Genomic DNA, 21808 nt, shown 5'->3' on the forward strand with positions numbered 1-21808 from the left:
AGAAGGTAGTTCAGGAGTACCTGAGTCTGAAACCAATAGTAGGCATGTGTGTTTCTTGACTATTTTAGAACAGCTTCATCTCAGAGTATAACCAAAAAAAAAAAAAAACTGACATCTTGGGAATAACTACCTTAGAAAACACAATTAGTTGGAACAAACACCAAATCGAGGAATTATGGGAATGGGAATATAAATTCAAGAGGAGCATAGAACAAAATATCAGAACATAATCCATGGCAAATTGCAGGGAGCAACTTCTTCCAAGAGTCTATTGGCTTCAGGTAATCATATATAGCTGATATCTGGTGTCAGTATAGGTATTAGGACATATATACAGTAGTGATACAGGTCCCAGTATATGTAGAGCATATGATGGCCAGTTTGGCTTGTTAACTTATATTAAGATGCTCACAAATAAAACAGTATGGTCACAGCAGGGTGGGATTCTCTCAGATGTCTTTTACCTTCATTATCCATGAAAAATTAGGATTAATATTGAGAGTGATTAGTCTAAACCTAGAGATCATTCTCAATAATGAAAGATTCAGGAACATTCTTTCACTGCAGACATTAATATTTCTTATGCAATGTTTGTTAAGCCAGAAAAGTGTTTTTAAAAATTAGACTAAAAAAAAATTTGGGTTACGCCCATTGGCTATCTACAAAAGTTTGTTACCAAGAAGACAATTTATGTTTAGAACATTCAAGCAGAGATGATATTTCTTTGTGGTAAATTAAAAATATAAAAGATGAAAGCTCTATAAACTTTTCTCTGGATATGCCAATGAATTGATGTTCTCTACTATAATGATTCTGAATTGTTAGTGTGGACTGAGTTTGTTCTGACACCACTGAACAATACTGATGAAAAATTTTACATGAGCACTAGAAAAGTATGAAGTTGGAAGTGGAAGATTTGGGAAATTTCCCATTGAGACTTTCACAGTTAAGAGAGAGAATTTTATAATTGGTTCACTTACATATCATAAAATGTCTGTTGTTAAGATACTAAGAATGAAACTGTAATCTATAGGTGCCTACACAAGGGATTTATGTCCTCTGGTATACTCACACTCAGACTGAAGAATTACTTCTTCAAACACACCTGATTAAAATCAGCTCGACCATGTGTAACATAAATGGAAAACTTGTGGTTATGAATAGAGGGGAATAACAATGGACTTTACCAAAAATTGAAGCTCATTTAAGGTCAACAGAGCATCCTTAATTCTGAGCAGAATTGTTTCCACTCGAGGATATCCCTATCTTCAAGATGCCTACTCTATGCCTATAAACTATACATCAAAAAAAAAAATCCTAAACTATTAGTTTAGACGAAAGTTTGGAAACATCTTTCTTTGTCTCTCTGTCTCCCTCTTTATCCATCATTCCCTTTCTCCCCTATTCTCTTCCCTCTCGCCATATTAGTAACGTGAATTACAGAGCTGGAGAGATAGTTCAAGGCTCTTACCTTGCACTTAGCTCACCCCAGTTCAATCTCCAGTGTCACATAGGGTTCCCCAGGAACCACTGGGAGTGATCCCTGAGTATAGAGCCAAAAGTCAAATTTGAGAACAACTATGTGAGGCCACAAAATAAAACAATAAATTCTAGGAGTGACACTACATTGCTTAAGGTCACAAAATGAGTAGCATTGAATAGAGAAGATTTTAATGTAGGAATATGTAGCTCTTTGTCAGAAATAAACATAGAAAATATATTGTGCCTTGAAAAGATAAATAAAACTAGGTATTTGGTTATGCAATTTCACATTTGAACCACGAAATCATAATTTGAATCCTGTGAAAGTAGAGTGTCTTGGTTAAGTATGTGACCATAAACATCTTTTACTTCAACTCATCATGGTTAAAATAATTTGCTTTCAGAATCTAGGGTATTTGGGGGAACTTCAGAAGACTATATTATATGCAAACACATCATTTCCTTTATGTCGGAAGACGGAAGATGAATCTGTGTGCCCTGCCATGCACTTTTATGTTCTCCTTTTAAAGGCACCTTCTCATGCCATGACCTCAGTGCACTGAAAATGCTGTGGACGCTCCAATTAACATGTAACTTGGCCACATGTCTCTATGCTTGGTCTATAGCTCCCAAATCTAACAGCTAGAGACAGAAATGAGTTTATTAATAACTAAGCATCTAAACATGGAAATTTATGTTTAAAATGTCTGCTTAGGTCATTTTAGTGTAGTCAAGTTTTGACTGTAGCAATTAGAACCCATTTTGGGATTAATCTTACATCACGAAAAATACTGGGTCTGTATTAGGTGATCTTTTAATTAATCTTATTCATTTATATTTTCAATTTATAATCAATGCTAAGTTTTTAATAGAAATCCAATATTTCAAAATTTACTTATAACCTGTAAATTGCCATTCTGAAAAATTTAATTTTAACTTTATATTTTAGATTACAACATATCCTTCATGCATCAGTCAATGCAAGCTTTGGTGGTGAAGGTGAGTAAAAACCTGAGCAAAACCACATCAGGCCAGGGGTTTGGTGGGGCAACCAAAGTGGGAGGGAACTAGAAACACATCAGCTCATACACCCAAGCTTATAGATATCCTCAACTTATATGCAGAGAAGTAGTTTCAATATTAGAGTAAGCAAAAGTTAATTAGAAACAAATATAATTCAAAGAAAAGTACCCCAAATTCAGAAAATCTGTAGCAAAATAATTTTAACAGATGTTCTTATCTATCTTTTCTTTATATAGGTCTTTTGTTGTTCAGGCAAATATCTTGTTGTTTTTTAATTTTTTTACTTTTCTGCAAACAACGGGATGACAGTGATACAGTGATACAGTGATACTTTTCTGCAATTGTTAAAATGTTATATGTTATAAATATTTGTTAAAATATCCTTTGTTAAATGTATCTCCTAAGGCAGCATCACTCATTTAAATAATGAAGCTTAATAAACACTTTATCTCACCGTGAAAAAAAATTTAAAAACCTGGATTCGACTTGAAGTTGTCCCCAGACAGCTGAGGCAAGAGTGTGGTTGCTGTGAATTCTCTAGAGTTTAATCAGGGCTGAGCATTCTGCCTGACTCCTGACTCCACCTTCAGGAATTTGCTCCATGAGGCCACTCTAATGTTAAATCAGTGCTGTTCTTTGCCTGCAGACTCCTTGCATTTACAGCATAGATTCTCAGAGCAGATTCTCTTATGATTGTTGAGAGCAAACTTCCAGGAGAAGGCTTGCCCCCCTCAGAACACTGACAAGGTTTCTCTGCTGAGTGGATTCTGTGGTGATGATTGAAACCTGTCTTCAGATGCCTCCTTTACACTGAAAGGCTTCCACCTTTCTCTGAATCCTCTGGTGTTCAATAAGCAGGTTTCCTATGAAGGCCTCCCCACTCTCAGGAATCGGTAGGTTCTGACATACCTACAGTGGCTCCTCAGTCCACCTGACTGACCAAAGATCATCCCACCCTCCTTACAGTTGCCTTCTCTTGACTCAAGGGGGTTTCTGTGCTTCCGTCCATGTTGTGTTTGTCAAGGCCCGAGCTTTAACTGATGGCTTCACCACAGTTGACACATTAGTAAGATTCTCCCCACTGCACATGTCTGAGGTATAATCAGGGCTGAGCTTAACCCAAAGTTGTTTCACACTCAACACATTCATAGGGTTTTCCATGTCTGTATTATATAATAATTTCTGAGCTCTTGTTACAGATTTGGTCACATATAGCACAGTCAAAGTTTGCCTTTTCTCTCTCCCTCCCCACCCCTCTTTACTTCTCTCTCTCCCACTCCTCTCACACACACAACCACACAGATTTTCTCTCCTTGGTTAAGTCCTGCATACTGAGTGAAGGCTTCTCTAAAGGGAACCTTTAATTCTAACAAACGACTCTCTTACATAAAATAGTAGGCAGTCAAAATTATCAGAAAGATTGATACGTGGGGAAAGAATTATAGTCCATTGCTTGTAACAGTCATTCAGAATTATAGTCAATATTCACTAACAATTACACATACTAATTTATTTCCACTTTGTTACAGATGGATTCAAGTCCCTCTTTGAGGATAAGTCACAAATATTATAAAATTCATAATTTGCTAAGTGAGGGAGAAAAAGAACAAAAACTGGAGTCAAATATGAAGGTGTCTCAAGGCAAAAACATCAAGTGCTATAATTTCTGGAAGTCATTCATTTATTTATAAGTAATATGTTTGCATCATTGGTCTAACATCTGGCTGGGCAGCTAGGCAATGACAGTACTTCTGGTTGTTTACTTTGAATGTCTATTCTGACTGACTGGTACTTATGCTTTCTATTATTTTAGCATCATGGACATTTCCCCCTACTAGCTGGAGTATAACAGAGAGTAAACATATTTTTCTCAATTTTTCAGCCTTTTAAACAGACCTGTATATATAAGCAACTACAGTGAAGTCTGACAAAGTCAAATATAATGAACCAACAAAACAAACAAAAAAATTAAATAATGGCAAAGTAATTAAAACAACAGAATAATAGAAAAAGGCATAAAGAAGTTTACTATACACAACGAGGAAATGTGGGTTTGGCCCTTTACTGAGTTTTAAGCCAAAGGTGAAAATAGGTAGAGTTGCAGATGAGAAAGATTGTTCAGGCTCTAGCATGGAACATCTCCTGCTGCCCCCATCTGGTCAATCCCACCATTCAAAACTTTGTCCAGAATTCTGTTAGGTTAATGACAGTGGCCTTGGGTCTTAGTTTAATAACAACTAATTACCAGAGTGGTGAATGCTATGGTCTCTGGAGCTAGAATGTTCAAATTCAAATACTGATCTACATAAAGTCTTGTCTTATTATGGGAAAGACATTTAAACTTTCCTTTGCTTCTAATTCCTCATCTGTAAAATGGGATCATTGTAAAGAATAAAAGATAAAATAAGTAAATAACACAAACAAAATATTTATAACTTTGTTTACATATGTGACTATCCATAGGTACTTTACTTGCTATTTTTCTCATCCTTATGACAGTATTTTAACAAACATCATTATCATTTTTCCTGTATTTATGAATATAGAATGATTTTTAGATTTAACTAATTTTTATTGTTTTCTGCTATTTTGATCACATTTGATAACCAATAATAAATTTTACCTCCTGCTTTTTCCCCCCATCAGCATGAGTTTGAAAGTTTCAGTTACTAATACTTTGTGGATTGTGTTAACTTCCTTGATTAAATCTCAATATGTTATTTGTTAAGAGATGTAATCAATGGAGTCTCTCCCTTTAGATAAAACAATTAAGTTATGTTATTAGTGCTTCCCATATGTCTAAAGCAATGGAAAGAAGAGGATCTCTGTGCACCCTGCTATGAAGTATTTTAGTTAAGAAAGTAGAAGGGACCACTACATTGGGATTCTCTGATCTAAAATTTTATGCAACTTTTGCAGAAAAGAAGGGAAAACTTGACCTGATTCAGCTAAGATCTACCAAATTTAGAGTGACATTGCAATAAATATTTCAGCAGACAAGATATAGAGGTTATATATCTAAAAACTTGGAAAACATCTATGGGAAAGGGTTTTGTGAAGCACTCACATTTTCCTGTATTTGTTTGAGGTGAAAACAGTGCTGTACCCAGGTGTCACATACTTTATAAAGGATTTCATTAGAACTGACATACTGTATATCATTAAAGAATTTGTGGACTGGGTATATAGCTAAATGTTAGAAAGCATGTCTTACATGTAAGGAGACCAAAGATTTGCTCACTGACACTGAAAATAGTTTCTAAAAGCATTTTAGTAGGAAACAAAACACTAAATTTTTGGCTCTTTTTTCCCCCATGACAAGAAACACATATATAGTTACTAAACAAGGAAAGGCACTTTGCTTGCTGCCTTAGCATAGCCCAAACCAACTTGCAGATTATATAGTATTTTTCTCTACCATAGATAAAAAACATAGCAAAAGTCAGAGAAGTCTTGGGACCAGAGAGATAGCATAGCAGGTAGGGCATTCACCTTGTACATAGTCGACCCAGGTTTTATTCCCGGCACCCCATAGGGTCCCCCAGGCACTGCCTGGAGTAATTCTTGAGTGCAGATCCAGGAGTAACCCCTGAGCATCTCTGGGTGTGACCCAGAAAGAAAAAAATTCAGAGAAGTCTTTCCAAAATGTCTTGGTTAAAAATCCAGAGCCTTTACATTTTGTTTTGAATGATGTAGTTTCAAGTCTACTGTACTGAATAGGTTTGTTTGGTTTTGTTTTTCTGTGCCATGTCTGGCAGTGAGTGTTTAGGGCATATTCCTGGCTCTGCATTCAAGACAAGGTTACTCCACCTCCAGCACTCTCCAGATACCAAGCCCTCCAGCCACAATCTTATCAAATTAACATATTCTCAACCTCAAACAACTGATGATGATGATGATGATGATGATGATGATGATGATGATGATGATGATGATTTTACTTTTTGGATCACACCTGGCACTGCACAGAGGTTACTCCTGGCTCTGCACTCAGGAATTACTCCTGGCAGTGCTCAGGGGACCATTTGGGTTGCTGGGAATTGATCCCGGGTCGGGCACGTGCAAGGCAAATGCCATACCTGCTGTGCTATCACTCCAGCCCCACAAAATCACAACTGATTCTTTGACCTGTACTTAAACTTCCAAAGTCTCTGGGGTTTTATTTGCAAAATCGGGAAAATAAGTACAGTAGTTTCAAATAGTTTCAAAGAATAAAAGTTCAATATGAAAATCCATGTAAAGTACTTTGCACAGGATAAGATATTTAGTAAGATCTTATATCATTGTTTCTGTAATTTAGTTTTATTATCCTTTCTTCCCCTTGTTTTAGGTGATCTTGCCACCCATTAGGGGGCAGAGAGTGAAAATTTTCCTTTACCAGAGATGGAAAAATAGATCTACCTATCTATATATCTGGTAGTACCAGGAATTGAATCTGGGACATACCACTGTGACAGGGCCTGCCTTTTGAAAGCAATCAACTGAATCAGTTAAATTAGAAAAAGAGCTTTCTTAGTAAAAAGTCAGCAGCTTGGAAGATGGCTGACTCATGTCCTCAAACCAACTTTCTTATTTGCAAGGACACAAGAAGGGGATTTTACAGAGAAAGAGCAGGGCAGAAAGGGTCGGTTGCAGACTAGTGGGTGTGAGAATGAACAATAAAATCTCCTGTGGGCTGCCCGCCTGAGGCCCACTCATTGATGAACCCAAAGTAAAAGTTAGATTTTGAGGGGAAAGAAAGTGCAACCTGAGGAGAAACTGGACGTTTCTTAGGCTTTCGGGAAAGGATGGTTGTCTTTGTCTAACACTTATCTATGGCCTGGCTTTAGCCTCACTTGTGCTCTACAGCTGAGCTACATTGCTGGCTTGAGCTATTATTAATTTATTTAGCAACCTTTCAAGTTTTGCATTTTGACAGGGGAGAGAGGGTTTCCACGGCCCATAGAGAGGAGAAAACAAATGAGCACATGCCATATTTTAACAAACAGAGTCCACTTAGAGAAAGATCAGGATTTGTCAAAGTACACTTGGCAGAAGAGTGAGAAAGAATGGTGAGGCGAGAAGGGAGATTTATAGAAGAGAGAAGAGGAAGGTTTGCTTTCTTAAAACCAGACATTAAATCCAACTTAAGGCAGCTATAATAACTATCTCTGTGAGAAGTTATATTTGGTTTGATTGGTTCTTCGATTTGGGGGCCACACCAATAGATGCACGGGATTTACTCCTGCCTTTGTGCTCAGTGATCACTGCTGGTGGGACTCTGGAAACCAGATCAGGTGCTGGGTATTGAACCCGGGTCAGAGGCATGCCAGGCAAGCAATTGGCTATGCTCTCTCTCTCTCTCTCTCTCTCTGTCTCTGTCTCTGTCTCTCTCTCTCTCTCTCTCTCTCTCTCTGAAAAGTCTGAAACTTTTCAACCATGAAAAGTTCTAACACTGCACGCTGCTGGGAACTCTGGGCACTGAGACTCTGGCTTAGAATGTCTGTTGAGATTTATTTTCTTGATTCTTTGAATTTTTATACACCAGCAATTGGAAACCACTAGATCAAATTTTATAATTAGTCTTTCAAGTGACTGCTATTACTTACTGCAAGTATACAGATGAGGGAACAAAGTAACTCAAAATCCTAAAAGAATAGTGTGGCACGACCTTTAAACTCAAAAGTTTGACTGGAGAGACTAAGATTTTAGCCATATTGCTACTTGCCATGCTGCTCTTCAACTTTATTTATAAAATCAATTTTAGAGCTTGTTCATTATATCTATAACATATGTATGTAGGTATATGACAAATTTTAATATACAATATATTAATACATGTTATACATAACAAAGTATATAATATATTTTAATATAGTATATACATGTAGTATATATACTGACCACATCATATTCAACCGAAGGTTTTGCCTGACCAATGTCGCTTTCGTCCCAAAATTCCAAAGGGGATCGGACCACTGTCTCCTTCATACAAAATTCTACTTCACAGAGCAGGAAGAAAAGTCTGCAAAATTTAATCTAAGAAGGCAACTCCCAGAATGACCACCAAGTGGGAGCTCTTTGGCACTATTGCAGTAACGTGGTAAGATGGCATCCTTGACAACATCGATGAGGAATACGATCGACTGGTTCAGCACCTCCATGTCTGTGAAGAATGCCGAGAGTGAGAAAGCCACAAACAGACACCTGTCTTCGGAAACTCTCGAGCTCATTTGTCAACGTGGTTTGGCGTGAGCCTCTGGCAACCACAAGCTAATGTCCGAGCTCACAAAGCTCTGCAGAGATGCGATAAAGGAAGACCTCAAAGAGAGATGAGCAGCAGTGTTGGCCAGTGCAGCAGAAGACGGGAAAAGTATTTGCAATGCTTGCCTGTCCTTCACCAACTACAAGACCAAGAAGACTGCCCTCTGACGTCCCGATGGATCTATCACATCCTCCAGAAAGGCAATGGAGAGGATTATTCACGACTTCTACTCAGATGTCTTTGACAGGCATGTCCACCTGCCCACATACCAAATTCAGCAGGATGGATATGTCATTCCCAATGTTCTCCCTTCTGAAATACGACAGGCCATTTCGCCGGTAAAGAAGCAAACAGCACCTGGTCTGGACAAGGTCAGACCCAACACCTGAAGAATCTGCCACCAGTACTCATCAATACACTGGCCCGACTCTTCACATGCTACCTGTCTGAATGCAAGGTTCCATCTCAGTGGAAAACCAGTAGGACCGGTCTGTTGTACAAGAAGGGAGACATCCATGACATTGGCAACTATCACCCAATCTGCCTGCTGTCTGTCATCTACAAGTTGTTCACTCATGTCATCCTGAATAGAATAGGCAGAACACTAGACGAAGGACAACCATGTGAGCAAGCCGGGTTCTGAAGAGGATTCAGCGTGATAGACCATATCCACACAGTGACCAAACTCATTGAAGTTTTGCGAGAGTTTAAGATGCCGCTCTGTCTAATGTTCATCGACTTAAAGAAGGCCTTCAATTCTGTTGAGACTGAGGCAGTCATTGAAGCCCCGGCCAAACAGGGCATTCAAACTCAGTATATCAAAATCCTCTGCAAGCTGTATTGTGGAGTCACCACTAGGATCTCACCATTCTACAAGGAAGTGATCATTGATGTAAAGAGAGGGGTGCAGCAGGGTGATACCATTTCACCGAAACTCTTCAGTGCCGCCCTCAAGAACATCATGCAACGACTGGAATGGGAAGGAATGGGAGTGAAGATAGACAGTCGGCAATTATACCACCTCCACTTCGCTGATGACATCATTCTCATAACATCAGACATTAACCAAGCGGCACAAATGCTGACCGACTTCAACCACAAATGTTGAAAGGTCGGATTGCAGGTGAATCTCAACAAGAAGATGCTCATGAAAAACAAACTGGTCCCTGAAGCTCCATTTGCTCTCAATGGAATGAACATCTCTGAATGCAGCAGCTATGCGTACCTGGGTCGAGAAATCAACATAAAGAATGACTTGGTGCCAGAACTGCACAGAAGGAAGAGAGCAGCGTGGAATGCATTCAAGAGCGTCAAAGACGTGGTTAAGAGAACGAAGAACCTCAGACTCTGGGCACATCTTTTTGATTCCACTGTTCTTCCTGCACTAACATATGCCTCAGAGACATGGGCCCTATGCAAACAGGATGAGAATGCTATTAGGGTATCCCAAAGAGGAATCGAAAGAGCTATGCTAGGAATATCATGTCTCACTCAAGTGAGAGATGGAATCCGGAGTTCTGACCTCTGTTGACAGTCAAAAATCCAGGATGCTGTCTCGTTTGCCAAGGCATCAAAAATCAAATGTGCTGGTCATGTAATGCGATTCAGAGATGACCGCTGGACTAGAGCTGTTACCAACTGGATTCCACGGGACGTCAGAAGACCTCATGGCTGCCCACCAACTAGATGGTCAGATTTTTTCGTCAAATCTCTGAATGAACGATTTGAGGCTCTTCCTGTCCCTGGAGCAAGCAGATATCATTGGGCTGCACTAGCACGTGACCAAGACAAATGGCGATGTTACTGGTGCCCGCTCAAGCAAATTGAAGATCAACAGGACTACAAGTGATACAAGTGATAGTATATACATGTGTACTTACAATGTGCTTTGGTTTAAGGTTTTGAATCTGGAACGCTTACCAAAAGTATGTATGAATTTGATACGTGAGAAGAGTAACATTGTGGCATTGTCGTCCCATTCTTCATCCATTTGCTCAAGTGGGCACCAGTAACGTCTCCATTGTGAGACTTGTTGTTCCTGTTTTTGGCATATTGAATACACCTGAGTAGCTTGCCAGACTCTGCCATGGGGGCGGGATCCTCTCAGTAGCTTGCCCAGCACTCCAAGAGAGACAGAGGAATTGAACCTAGTTCAGCTGTGTGCAAGGCATATGCCCTACCCACTGTGAACTTGGGGTTAAATGCTGTGCATTTAATTTTATATTTTAATAAAATAACATTCACATTCTTGTGAGTTGCAAAGAATAACTGATTTGATTTTTATTTTATTTTTTGTTTTTTTGGGTCACACCTGGCGACACACAGGGGGTTACTCCTGACTCATACACTCTGATTACTCCTGGAAGTGCTTGGGGGGACGATATAGGATGCTGGGAATTGAACCCGGGTTGGTCACATGCAAGATAAACGCCCTACCCACTGTGCTATTGCTCCAGCCCCACAAAGGATACTGATTTTAAACATCTTCCAAATACCATTACTCCTTTAGTGTAATTTCACAACAAATAGAAGCTAAGAATTGTTTCTCATAGAAGTCACATTATAGGATCAAATTTACAGTGTTTGAGAAAATTGTTAAAGTTCATGGAGACCAAATCAGGACTATTTAGAACTATAGTGTACAATCCTTACAAGCCAATACCAAAAACTATTTCTAGTACTTTTTACTTAAGATTGAGCTCCAGAGAGATAAAATGTCCTAAAATGTCCATTTTCCATTAGATATTCAGAAGTAACACATTTCTTATTAGATATTCAGACATTATAACTGCCATTAGTGTAAGATCTTCCATTTGCTTATTATACAGTCTCATCTCTCTTAACCCCCTTATAGCAAAGGTTAGTAGTCACTTTTTTTTTAATATAGTATAAATGCAACTGTCTTCATAAATTCCTATATCGCTGATAATTCGTTTTTTTCAAGTAATAATTATCTTAACTTTATTTTGAGATAATTTGATTATGAGATTCAAATTAAACAACTTGCCAAGTAAATATTATAATTATAAATATGCATATTAAGTATTAAAGATGATAGGACAGAGATGGAAAACCGACTCTAATTATATTTAAATATAAATATTTTTGTTGTCTTGTGATAGTACTTTCTCGAGTTTATTTCTGGAAAGTTTCCATAGCATGACATGCTTTCAAGAAGATTGATAATCATCATCATCATCATCATCATCATCACTTGTATCACTTGTCACTTGTCATCCTGTTGCTCATTGGTTTGCTCAAGCGGGCACCAGTAATGTCTCCATTCGTCACTGTTGTGTGCTAGTGGCATCTGCTCGCTCCAGGAATACAAAGAGCCTCAAACTGTTCATTCAGGGTCTTGACAAAGAAGTCTGACCATCTCGTAGGTGGGCGGCTAGGCCTTCTTTAGACATCCTGTAGAATCCAGCCAGTAATAGCTCTAGTCTAGTGGTGATCTACAAATTGCAATATTATCCTGGCTTATCTGATTTTTGACGCCTTGGCAAACAAGACAGTGTCCTTGATTTTCAATCGTTGATAGAGGTTGGAACTCTGATTCCTTCTATCACTTGAGTGAACCGTGATACTCCAAGCATAGCTCTTTTGATTCCTCTTTGGGAGATACAAATAGTGTTCTCATCCTGTTTTCGTAAGCCCAGGTCTCTGAAGCATATGTAAGTGCAGGAAGAATGGTGGAGTCAAAAAGATGTGCCCAGAGCTGGAGGTTCTTGGTCCTCTTAACCACTTCTTCAACACTTTTGAAGGTATTCCACGCTACTCTCTTCCTCCTGCACAGCTCAAGTGCCAGGTTGTTTGTTATGTTAAGTTCTCCACCTAGGTACACATAACTGCTGCATTCAGAGATATTTGTTCCATTGAAAACAAATGGAGCATCAGGAACTAGTTCATTTTTCATTGTCTCTGTGAGATTCAGCTACAGTCCCAACTTTCCACACTTACAGTTGAAGTCGGCCAGTATTCATATTGTTTGGATAATGTTTGGTGTTATTATAACGATGTCATCAGTGAAGTGGAGGTGATGCAGTTGTTGACCACCTATCTTCATTCCCATTCCTTCCCATTCTAGTCGTCACTTGATGGTCTTGAGGATGGCACTGAAGGGTTTTGGTGAAATGGTATCACCCTGCGGGATCCCTCTCTTTACATCGATGATAACTTCCTTATAGAATGGTGAGATACTATCTCACACTACTGACAAGTATCTCCTTTTTGTTGCTAGTGTTGCAGAGGTCATGTGGCATTGGGGACATGATCTAAGAGTCACACAAGTGGGGCATGTGCTCTTCAATTTGAATCACACTCCCAGCCCTAGTATGTACTCATTTATTTTCCTTTCTATTAACCTCTGTGATCTTTAACTCTTTGTTCTATTTATACTTGTTGAAATACCGATGGGTGTCAGGTGCTCTGTTAGCTCTGGGAAATGAACAAGCAAACAAAAAAATTATTTTGTCCCTTCCCTCAAGATCTGTACAAATTAGCATTCATATGTAAAAGCATATGGTACAGGAGCTGCAGCGATAGCATAGCGAGTAGGGCATTTGCCTTGCACGTGGCTGACCCGGGTTCGATTCCCAGCATCCCAGATGGTGCCCTGAGCACCACCAGGAGTAATTCTTGAGTGCAAAGCAAGGAGTAACTCCTGTGCATTGCCAGTTGTGACCCAAAAAGCCAAAAAAAAAAGCAGTAACATCATAAAGTCATGCTTAAAGTCAAACATGGAATAGATAAGCATTGGATAACTATGAAGAAAATTGCAGTGAGCGTTCTCAAAAGAGTTGAATTCTGAGCTGCTCATGAATGGATGTGCAGAACCCTTTCTGCCAGGTACACCTAGGGAAGAAACGCCTTCTAGGCAGAAATAATAGCACAAATATTCATGAAGGCACAACTTCAAGTGCCATGTATAGCAACACAGCAGCTTCTTATTACTGAGGATACAACAAGGTAGATCTTTTGAATTTCAGGGTAGAAAGATACAATTTAGGAAAGAATTTTGATACTATTTGAAAGATTATCAAATTAGTCACTCGTTTGTTCATTAGTCATGCGTTCATTCAGTCAAATGCAATATTCTTGAATTTCCTATGTGTCAGTCTCTGAAACACATCTGGCAGAGATTATTCTGAGAAAATGAGTCAGAGTGATAGGACTGAACTTGGGTTTGACACAGACCAACCTGGGTTTGATCCCCCGCACCATATATAGTTCTCTGAGCACCACTAGGAGTGATCCCTACAGAGGCAGGAGTAAGTCCTGAACACTGCTGGCTGTGTGTGGCCTTCAAAACAAAAAATTAATAAAGATAGGTGAGACCTAATGGGTGAAGATAAACAATAAAACAATGTTATATGAATGTGTGCTGAATCCAGGCTACAGCGTCAAGGTAGGTTGCCTATATAATATTCAATAGAGGCTGGTGATTATGAGTTGAACAGGTGGTGGCTACAGGGTATGGTGAGGTGAAAAATAGAGTCAAAGGAAACTCCTTCTAAAAGACATAGAAGCGACAGGGTGTATGGCACTTCTGAGTATTAGAATTTCAGTGTGACTGGAATAGACAATATAGGTATGAAGAGCTTAGAGCTTGATGGCAAAGGGTAAAGCTTTAAAATTATGTTTGGGAATTATACTTTATTTTGAGGGCAAAGGTGTATCTAGAGAGTGTATTTCCCAGAGATTCTCTGGCCACTTTATAGGGAATTAGAAGGGAGCAAAACTAAGATGTTTGACATAGGTTTAGTTGTTAGCAGTAGTCATCATCATCGTCATCATCATCATCATCATCATCATCATCATTATCATCATCATCATCATCATTATCATGATGTTTCTAGTACTATTACACTATTGTAGTACTATGAATAAAAATCATTTTGGTACTACATAGAGGCTTACTATGGACCACACTCAGTTTTAGAGACTTTTTTATTTTTTAATGCACTTAGTTGTCACACACAAAAAAACTATGAGCTACATAAGCCAAAAATGGTATTAGAATCATTTGTTCATTGTCATACAGCTAATAGAAAATTAAACGAGAATTAAAACACAAGCCATCTTAATTTAACACAATTTCTGGGTTTTTTTTTTTGGTTAGATGTGATATTGAATTAGAGAGTTGGCGAAGGTGAAAAAAAAAAACCCTTGGAATTCTGAAGACAAATTTTAAATTAGATAAGGTAATAAGAAATAGAAGAAATTTTACATATTTTTTTCTCTAGGATGTCACTTTACATAATATGCAATTTTTAGTATGAGGAGACTATTATATTAAAACTCACCAGATATATTTGCTAATGTCCAAAATATCAAATTCATGCTGTTACTTAAAATGCTATACTAAATAAAGTTCCTGCTCATCATCCATTCCTTAAGTCAGTAAATATTTAATTACCTGCTCTATGCCAAGTTCTGTACACTGTAACACTGTAGCACTGTCGTCCTGTTGTTCATCGATTTGCTAGAGCAGGCACCAGTAATGTCTCCATTGTGAGACTTGTTGTTACTATTTTTGGCATATTGAATACGCCACAGGTAGCTTGCCAGGCTCTGCTGTGAGGGTGGGATATTCTCGGTAGTTTACCAGGCTCTCTGAGAGAGACAGAAATATTGAATTCAGGTCAGCCATGTGCAAGGTAAACCCACTGTGCTATCGCTCCAATCCTAGTTCTGTACAAAGTCATGGAAATTGTACAATATACTTCTTGACTCATGGCTATATCAGTTCAATATTTGTACAATGTCCCATATATTTTCTACAATAGTGATATAACTTCAAGGACAAGGACTGAATCACTGAATCATACATTTACTGAATTCAATACATATGTGAAAATTCCTTTTTTCCTAATTTATAAGAATTTCCTAATTTATAAAAATTCCTTTTTTATAAATTAATCCTTCCAAGATATATACTTATGATACAGTAAATTACTGAGATGACTCAAATATTTAAATTTCAGAAATTAAAAAAATAATTTATATTAAACCATATATATGTATCTATATATTGCTGACATGGAATTTATTTGAAAATGAAAGAACTGAGACCAGGATATATCAAAGAGGATCTCCTCCCTAACTGAATTTGCTCCCTGAAGCCCTGAAATGACTCAGGTAATCTCTATCACTGATGTCGGGTGTGGATAAGACTAAAAAATGGTTGTCTTTAAAAATGAAAAGATGTATATAACGTATTTACTCTATTTCTTGGTTCATTAACTAAAATGTAATTCAAGGGGCTGAAGCGATAGTACAGCAGGTAGGACATTTGCCTTGCACGCAGCTGAGCCAGGTTCAACTCCCAGCATCCCATATTCCAGATTCCCAGCATCTGGTCCCCTGAGCTCTGCCCAGAGTAATTCCTGAGTGCAAAGCCAGGAGTAACCCCTGTGCATCACCAGCAAAAATAAAAATGTAATTCAAATTTTAAAGTAATTTGTAATTTATTTTTTGATAGTCCATCAACAAAAATGCAATTCAAGATTTAAAGTAGAGGCTTCTAAATTATATATTATGGGGAAATTATGTTATAATTTTCCCAACTTTTCCTTGTAATAAGTTTTAAAGATTAATGCTAAGGAAGTCAATTTTTTAAAAATTAGCTAGACAACAAATAAATGACATTTCAATTTAGCATTTTAATTTGTATTCTAGTCTTTTGATGTTAGTAAATAATAAGTTTTCTTGGATCACCTATTAGAATAAATGGCTAAATGAAAATAATATCCTAATTAATTTCTTCATTATGTCACTAAATTTATTTTACTGAAAGTCAACATAATTATTAATTTTCAAAAAACAAAAAATAATAATCTATCTTCATGTTTGAGAATATTTCAGAAGCACAGAAACATTCTTACCAAATTATGAAACACTTGCTCTTAATCAGACATTTAATAAATGAAGAAATTGGTGCAAATATTTGAAAAATTCTTGGTCATTATGAATTTGACTTATTATAATTGATGGGTTTATTTAACTTTGGGAATTTGTTTTGAAGATGTATAAATCCACAATGGCTTCATAATAGGATGATTAATATTGTTGCATCAGATGATTCTCCAGCTCACTATCAAATTTCTGAGAAGAATATATGAGTAATTTAGAACCAAAACTTATTTTATGACAAACACTATTTGTAAATTTCCCTAGAATCACAAGTAAAACTCTCATATATATGTACATATACATATATATCCACTTAAAAAACAAAAGCCACTAGTTTCATGGTCCCTAGAATTTTTCCATATAGCAATAAACTATCCTTTTTTAAATCTGTCTGTCTATATCTTCTCTAATAAAAATGTTAAATACACATGCAGTGTTGTTAGTTCCTGTCATTCTCTTGACATCGATGCAGGGACAGTGCTCCTAGTAAGACCTTATAAATTATGCAGAGAGCCATTCAGAAAAATAAGAGACAACATACATACATATATTCACACATGCAATATGTGGAGATTCTTTCCTCTCACTAGAAAACATGGACAAGCTGAAACTCAGCTGAAAGCATATTAAATATATATAAATCTGTTCAGTTCAAACTCTGTACTATGATATTATATCATTATGATGATTTTTCTGTCATCTTGTTCAAGACCTATTATTTACTAACTTAAGATTATCTATTCTGGGTGAATGGAACATTCTAAGTTCAACCATCAACTGTAAGGAAATTCAATGACATTTTTTCCTAAATAAAACAAAGTGTTAAAAATTCCCAAATGAGGAGCAGAGATATGATGACTCAACAAACAACTCATGCTTTGCATGCAGGAGGCCCCGGTTCAATTCCTGGAGCAACAATAGTTCCCCGAGTACCGTCAGTAGTGACTCTCAAGAACAGAGATACCCAAAGCCTTGAAAACTGCCAGGGGCTCTGAGAAAATGCTTGAGTCTAATAGAACTTGGGAAATGGGAGTTAAGGATGGTAAGATAAAGGAAAAACTAAATAGTGGGACATTTGAAGTCAAGTATCTAGAAAGCAGGTGAGATTAGGGGATTCTCAAAAGGATAACTGAGTCTCAGAATGTCAAGTCATACATGATTAGAACATGAGATTTTAACGTTTTAATAAGCAGGCACAGGAGTCTGACAGACATGTCAGCAGTTGTCTGGGAACTGTTGCAGAGGCTCTGGGCACAGGAGTAAGAATCAATAACAAAGAGAACCCACGCCTGGGGCCTGAGAGTCAGCAGAACCAAGCATCAACACACAAGAATGTTTGAAGATTGTGTGAGGATTTTTGGATACATCCCCAATATTCCTTTAAGCTCCCAATGCTGAGACAGAACACATAGACTAGAGATGAGCAGAGACATTAGGGCTTGGTAGGAATATATGGGCCATATATTCCCAGATCTAGATTTTAAAATATAGGCAAGCCAAATGAAAAAGACCTTGAATACAACATATGACAATGTAGTCCCTAAATACCCAATCTTTAAAAATATAAATCTTTAATTTAAATATTTTAAATATAGTTGTAGTACTGTAGCACTGTCATTCCGTTGTTCATCGATTTGCTTGAGTGGGCACCAGTAACATCTCCATTGTGAGACTTGTTGTTACTGTTTTTGGCATATCAAATACGCCATGGGTAGCTTGCCAGGCTCTGCCATGAGGGCAGGATACTCTCAGTAGCTTGCCGGGCTCTCTGAGAGGGATAGAGGAATCGAACCCAGGTTGGCTGCATGCAAGGCAAATGCCCTACCCACTGTGCTATTGCTCCAGTCCTTAAATATAGTTGTGTATATAAAACCTTATAAGGTTATCTAGCATCAAGACAGAAATATGCCATTAATATTTTCTAGTTTTCCACATATAGTTAAAGGATCATCAAAGCCAAAACACAGCAAAGCTATGAAATCTGTATAATTTGTCTTGTTAGTCTCCCATTTTCGTAGAAATTTATCCTTTCTGCTGTAGTTTCTTATAATTCCCTTGTTGTTTCATTGTTTTCTAAGGCCAGGTTACTTTAAATGCCGGTTAACCTTCTTTTTATTGAGCAACTGATTGCATATAAAGTTTAGTTTTAATGTCTTACTCCTAAATATACAACAATTTGAAGTAAGTTGTTTGTTTTCAAATATTCAGGTATGTATTTCACCTGGAAGAAGGTAGATTTAGAAATACCTCCAGAGTCAGTATCAGATGAAAATAGATTAAAGTAGGGGATGAAGGAATAAGAAATTGGAAGAAACAATAAAAAATAAATTGAAAGCAGAATATATTGTTCATGAAAAATCGCAGCAGTCCTGCTCTGACAGTGAACTTGGCTGTTTAAAAGGAGACTTGAATATTATGAAAAAGTGCATTAGAAGATATCCTTTCTCAAATATTAGCTCATAAGTGACCAGGGAAGCTATGTATGTTGCTAGAAAGACATTATTTATAGAAGTTTAAGGCTTTTATTTTCAACCTCCCCCGCCCCGAAGAAAAGTACTAGAGAACTCAAAAAAATATGCCTATGATAAAATTTTAATATATCTTCGAGCTTCATTAAAAATAATTATGCTAGACAAAAGGACATCATTAGTGTTGTAAGAATAATAATCTTTTTATAAATAAATGGTTAGTTCCTGCAACATTAAACAATTGTAGTTTTAAAATGAGTAATTCACTGGTCATGGCAGAGGTTCAGTTCTTTGAAAAGTACAGTCATTTTTAACCTTCTCATTGTTTATTGTTATGCATCTGACAATGGGATTTAATTTTTAGATATTTGGGCCTTCTCCTTACATATCAGTACACAAACAACAAGTCATTTCCGATGGAGTTTGGAATACCAAATCTGAATTCTTTTCCAACCACAATGGAAATAAACAACCCATTTTAGGTATTTCCCTGTTTCCTTCCTAAATAAAGACTTTTCACTTATCCAGACCCATGGCCTCACAGAGAATGCAGGTTTTGTTCCCTTTAGCTGTTCATCTCACTTTAAAAAGCATGAAGTGGTCGTAAAGGAAGTCTTTAATGTTTAATAGCTACATTACTTTAGTTTGAAAGTTCTTTTAGGGCACCAAAAAGTATAGGTGTTTATTACAGCTGCTTATGGGGACAATTTGATATTGTTAAAGAGTGAAATATTTGATATTGCTACAAACTTTTTTTGAAGCAACTATTATGAACATTGTAAATTAATAAAAAATTAACTTTGTATCTTAAAGATAAATAAATAAAAACAACTTCGGGAAAAAAGACACTTTTATCATTTGGAAAAATGATGTCATCTAGTGTCATTATTATTTTTATTCCCTAAACAATTGTCTAATATTCATTACATCTTTTGTAAAATTTATAAAATTAGAGATACAGATATAGCTAAGTTGACTTTGGGATAACTTTCAAATTGAATCTAGGATTGTGTAAATTAAAATTTTTTTTAATGTTTTAATGTAAGTTAAAAATGTATTTAACTTCCAAGTCTACTTTTAGAAACTCTCTAGTGTTTGGCTGACATTCTATCTTTGAAGACTATTTTTAAGACTGTATTAAATAATAAACAGTAAATTTTATTTTAGTATGATGGATTTCCTCTTTAATGCTTTTGATTAATTTATGATACTTGTGACTTATTCTCTTGCAGGGATATTTATTAAATGATACTGGGTGGGGGGCTGGAGCAATCGCACAGCGGGTAGGGCATTTGCCTTGCGCGCGTCCGACCTGGGTTCGATTCCCAGCATCCCATATGGTCCCCTGAGTTACTGCCAGGAGTAACTCCTGAGTGTAGAGCCAGGAGTAACCCCTGTGCATCACGGGATGTGACCCAAAAAGCAAAAGAAAAAAAAAGAAAATTCCATTTCACATACTCATCCATTTCTTTCCACGTATATCCATCCTATTTATACCTATTTTATTGTTCTCAAGAACTATTTTTGTTCAGCTCTGCTAGAGTATTGCATATCATATGCCAATTTAGGTTGTCTCTTGAAAAGGATATTGTGAATACCACAATTAAATTAACAAAGTTTGCCAGCCCAGAAAGAAATAACAGTTCTAAGAGCAAACAGATGTTTGCATTGGTTCGAGTTTTCTTTGCAAAGACAAATAAAATTGACAACTCCAAGTTGCTAGAGATTGGCACAGGGAGCCAAAATTTATCAGCAGAAGTGAAGTACATTTATAGAAGTCAGAAAATTAACTCTGAACTTTTGAATGTGTGCTGCATGCTTTAGTTCTAACTTCCAGTGATTGTTTAAATGCCTGTTACAAATCACTTTCAGATTGTATCTGGTAATCTTTCGAGGTAGAAATGGTTCCAATAGATCATACTGTTAGCAGTTAGGTTAAACACACCAAATCATTCATCTGTGGTGAAATGTCTTTGTTCATCTAGTTTGTCACACGAATTATCTTTGATTTACAAAGAATTTTTATGAAAAATTGTATGGCTTATTAGAGGTAATATATTGTCCCTCAAGAGTTACACTTTATGTGCAATAGTTCAGGCTCCCATTATTATGACTTTGGTATATAAATGAATTGTATTTTGTTGTATCTATTTTCTCACCAGGTCATTGTGACTTCTCAAAGTCTGATACAAACATATAAGTTCAGAAGCATCTCTCATAATTTTACAGCTGGGATCATCTGTCCCAGTCTAGCTGGTCTGTCTGCTCCCTAACATTCCAGTACATCTCTGAGTTTGGGCAAATCATCAGAATAAAGGTTCTGCTAACCACAGATTTAAGCCTACACCTACTTTTAGGTGTAATTGAGCTCACCAATACTAAATTTGCCAAAATTTCTAGGCTTGATCTTTAGAAAACAACTCAAAACTTACCCACCCTAAACTTTTATTAACCTATTTTTCTTTTTCTTTTTTTATTGAATCACTGTGAGCTACAGTTACAAAACTTTCATGTTTGAGTTTCAGTCATACAATGATCAAACACCCATCCCTCCACCAATGTATGTTACCTGCCACCAATGTCTCCAGTATCCTTCTCGCCCTATCCTGCCCCTCCCCCTGCCCCTATGGCAGACAATTTCCCTCTTATTCTCTCTGTACTTATATGGTCATTATAG

The 21808-nt window shown here is 37.1% G+C and overlaps 1 protein-coding gene across 1 annotated transcript in view; it reads left to right on the plus strand.

Moving 5' to 3' along the window:
- Nucleotides 1-10598, plus strand: part of LOC129402369 (uncharacterized) — a 65100-nt gene extending 54502 nt beyond the window's left edge. Inside the window, 1 exon segment of the mRNA XM_055128703.1 lies at nt 10017-10598. Within this exon segment, the coding sequence (XP_054984678.1) occupies nt 10017-10598 (582 nt within the window).
- Nucleotides 10599-21808: the final 11210 nt, after the last annotated feature.

The sequence above is a fragment of the Sorex araneus genome, chromosome 1 (assembly GCF_027595985.1).
Source record: "Sorex araneus isolate mSorAra2 chromosome 1, mSorAra2.pri, whole genome shotgun sequence".
Lineage (NCBI taxonomy): Eukaryota > Metazoa > Chordata > Mammalia > Eulipotyphla > Soricidae > Sorex > Sorex araneus.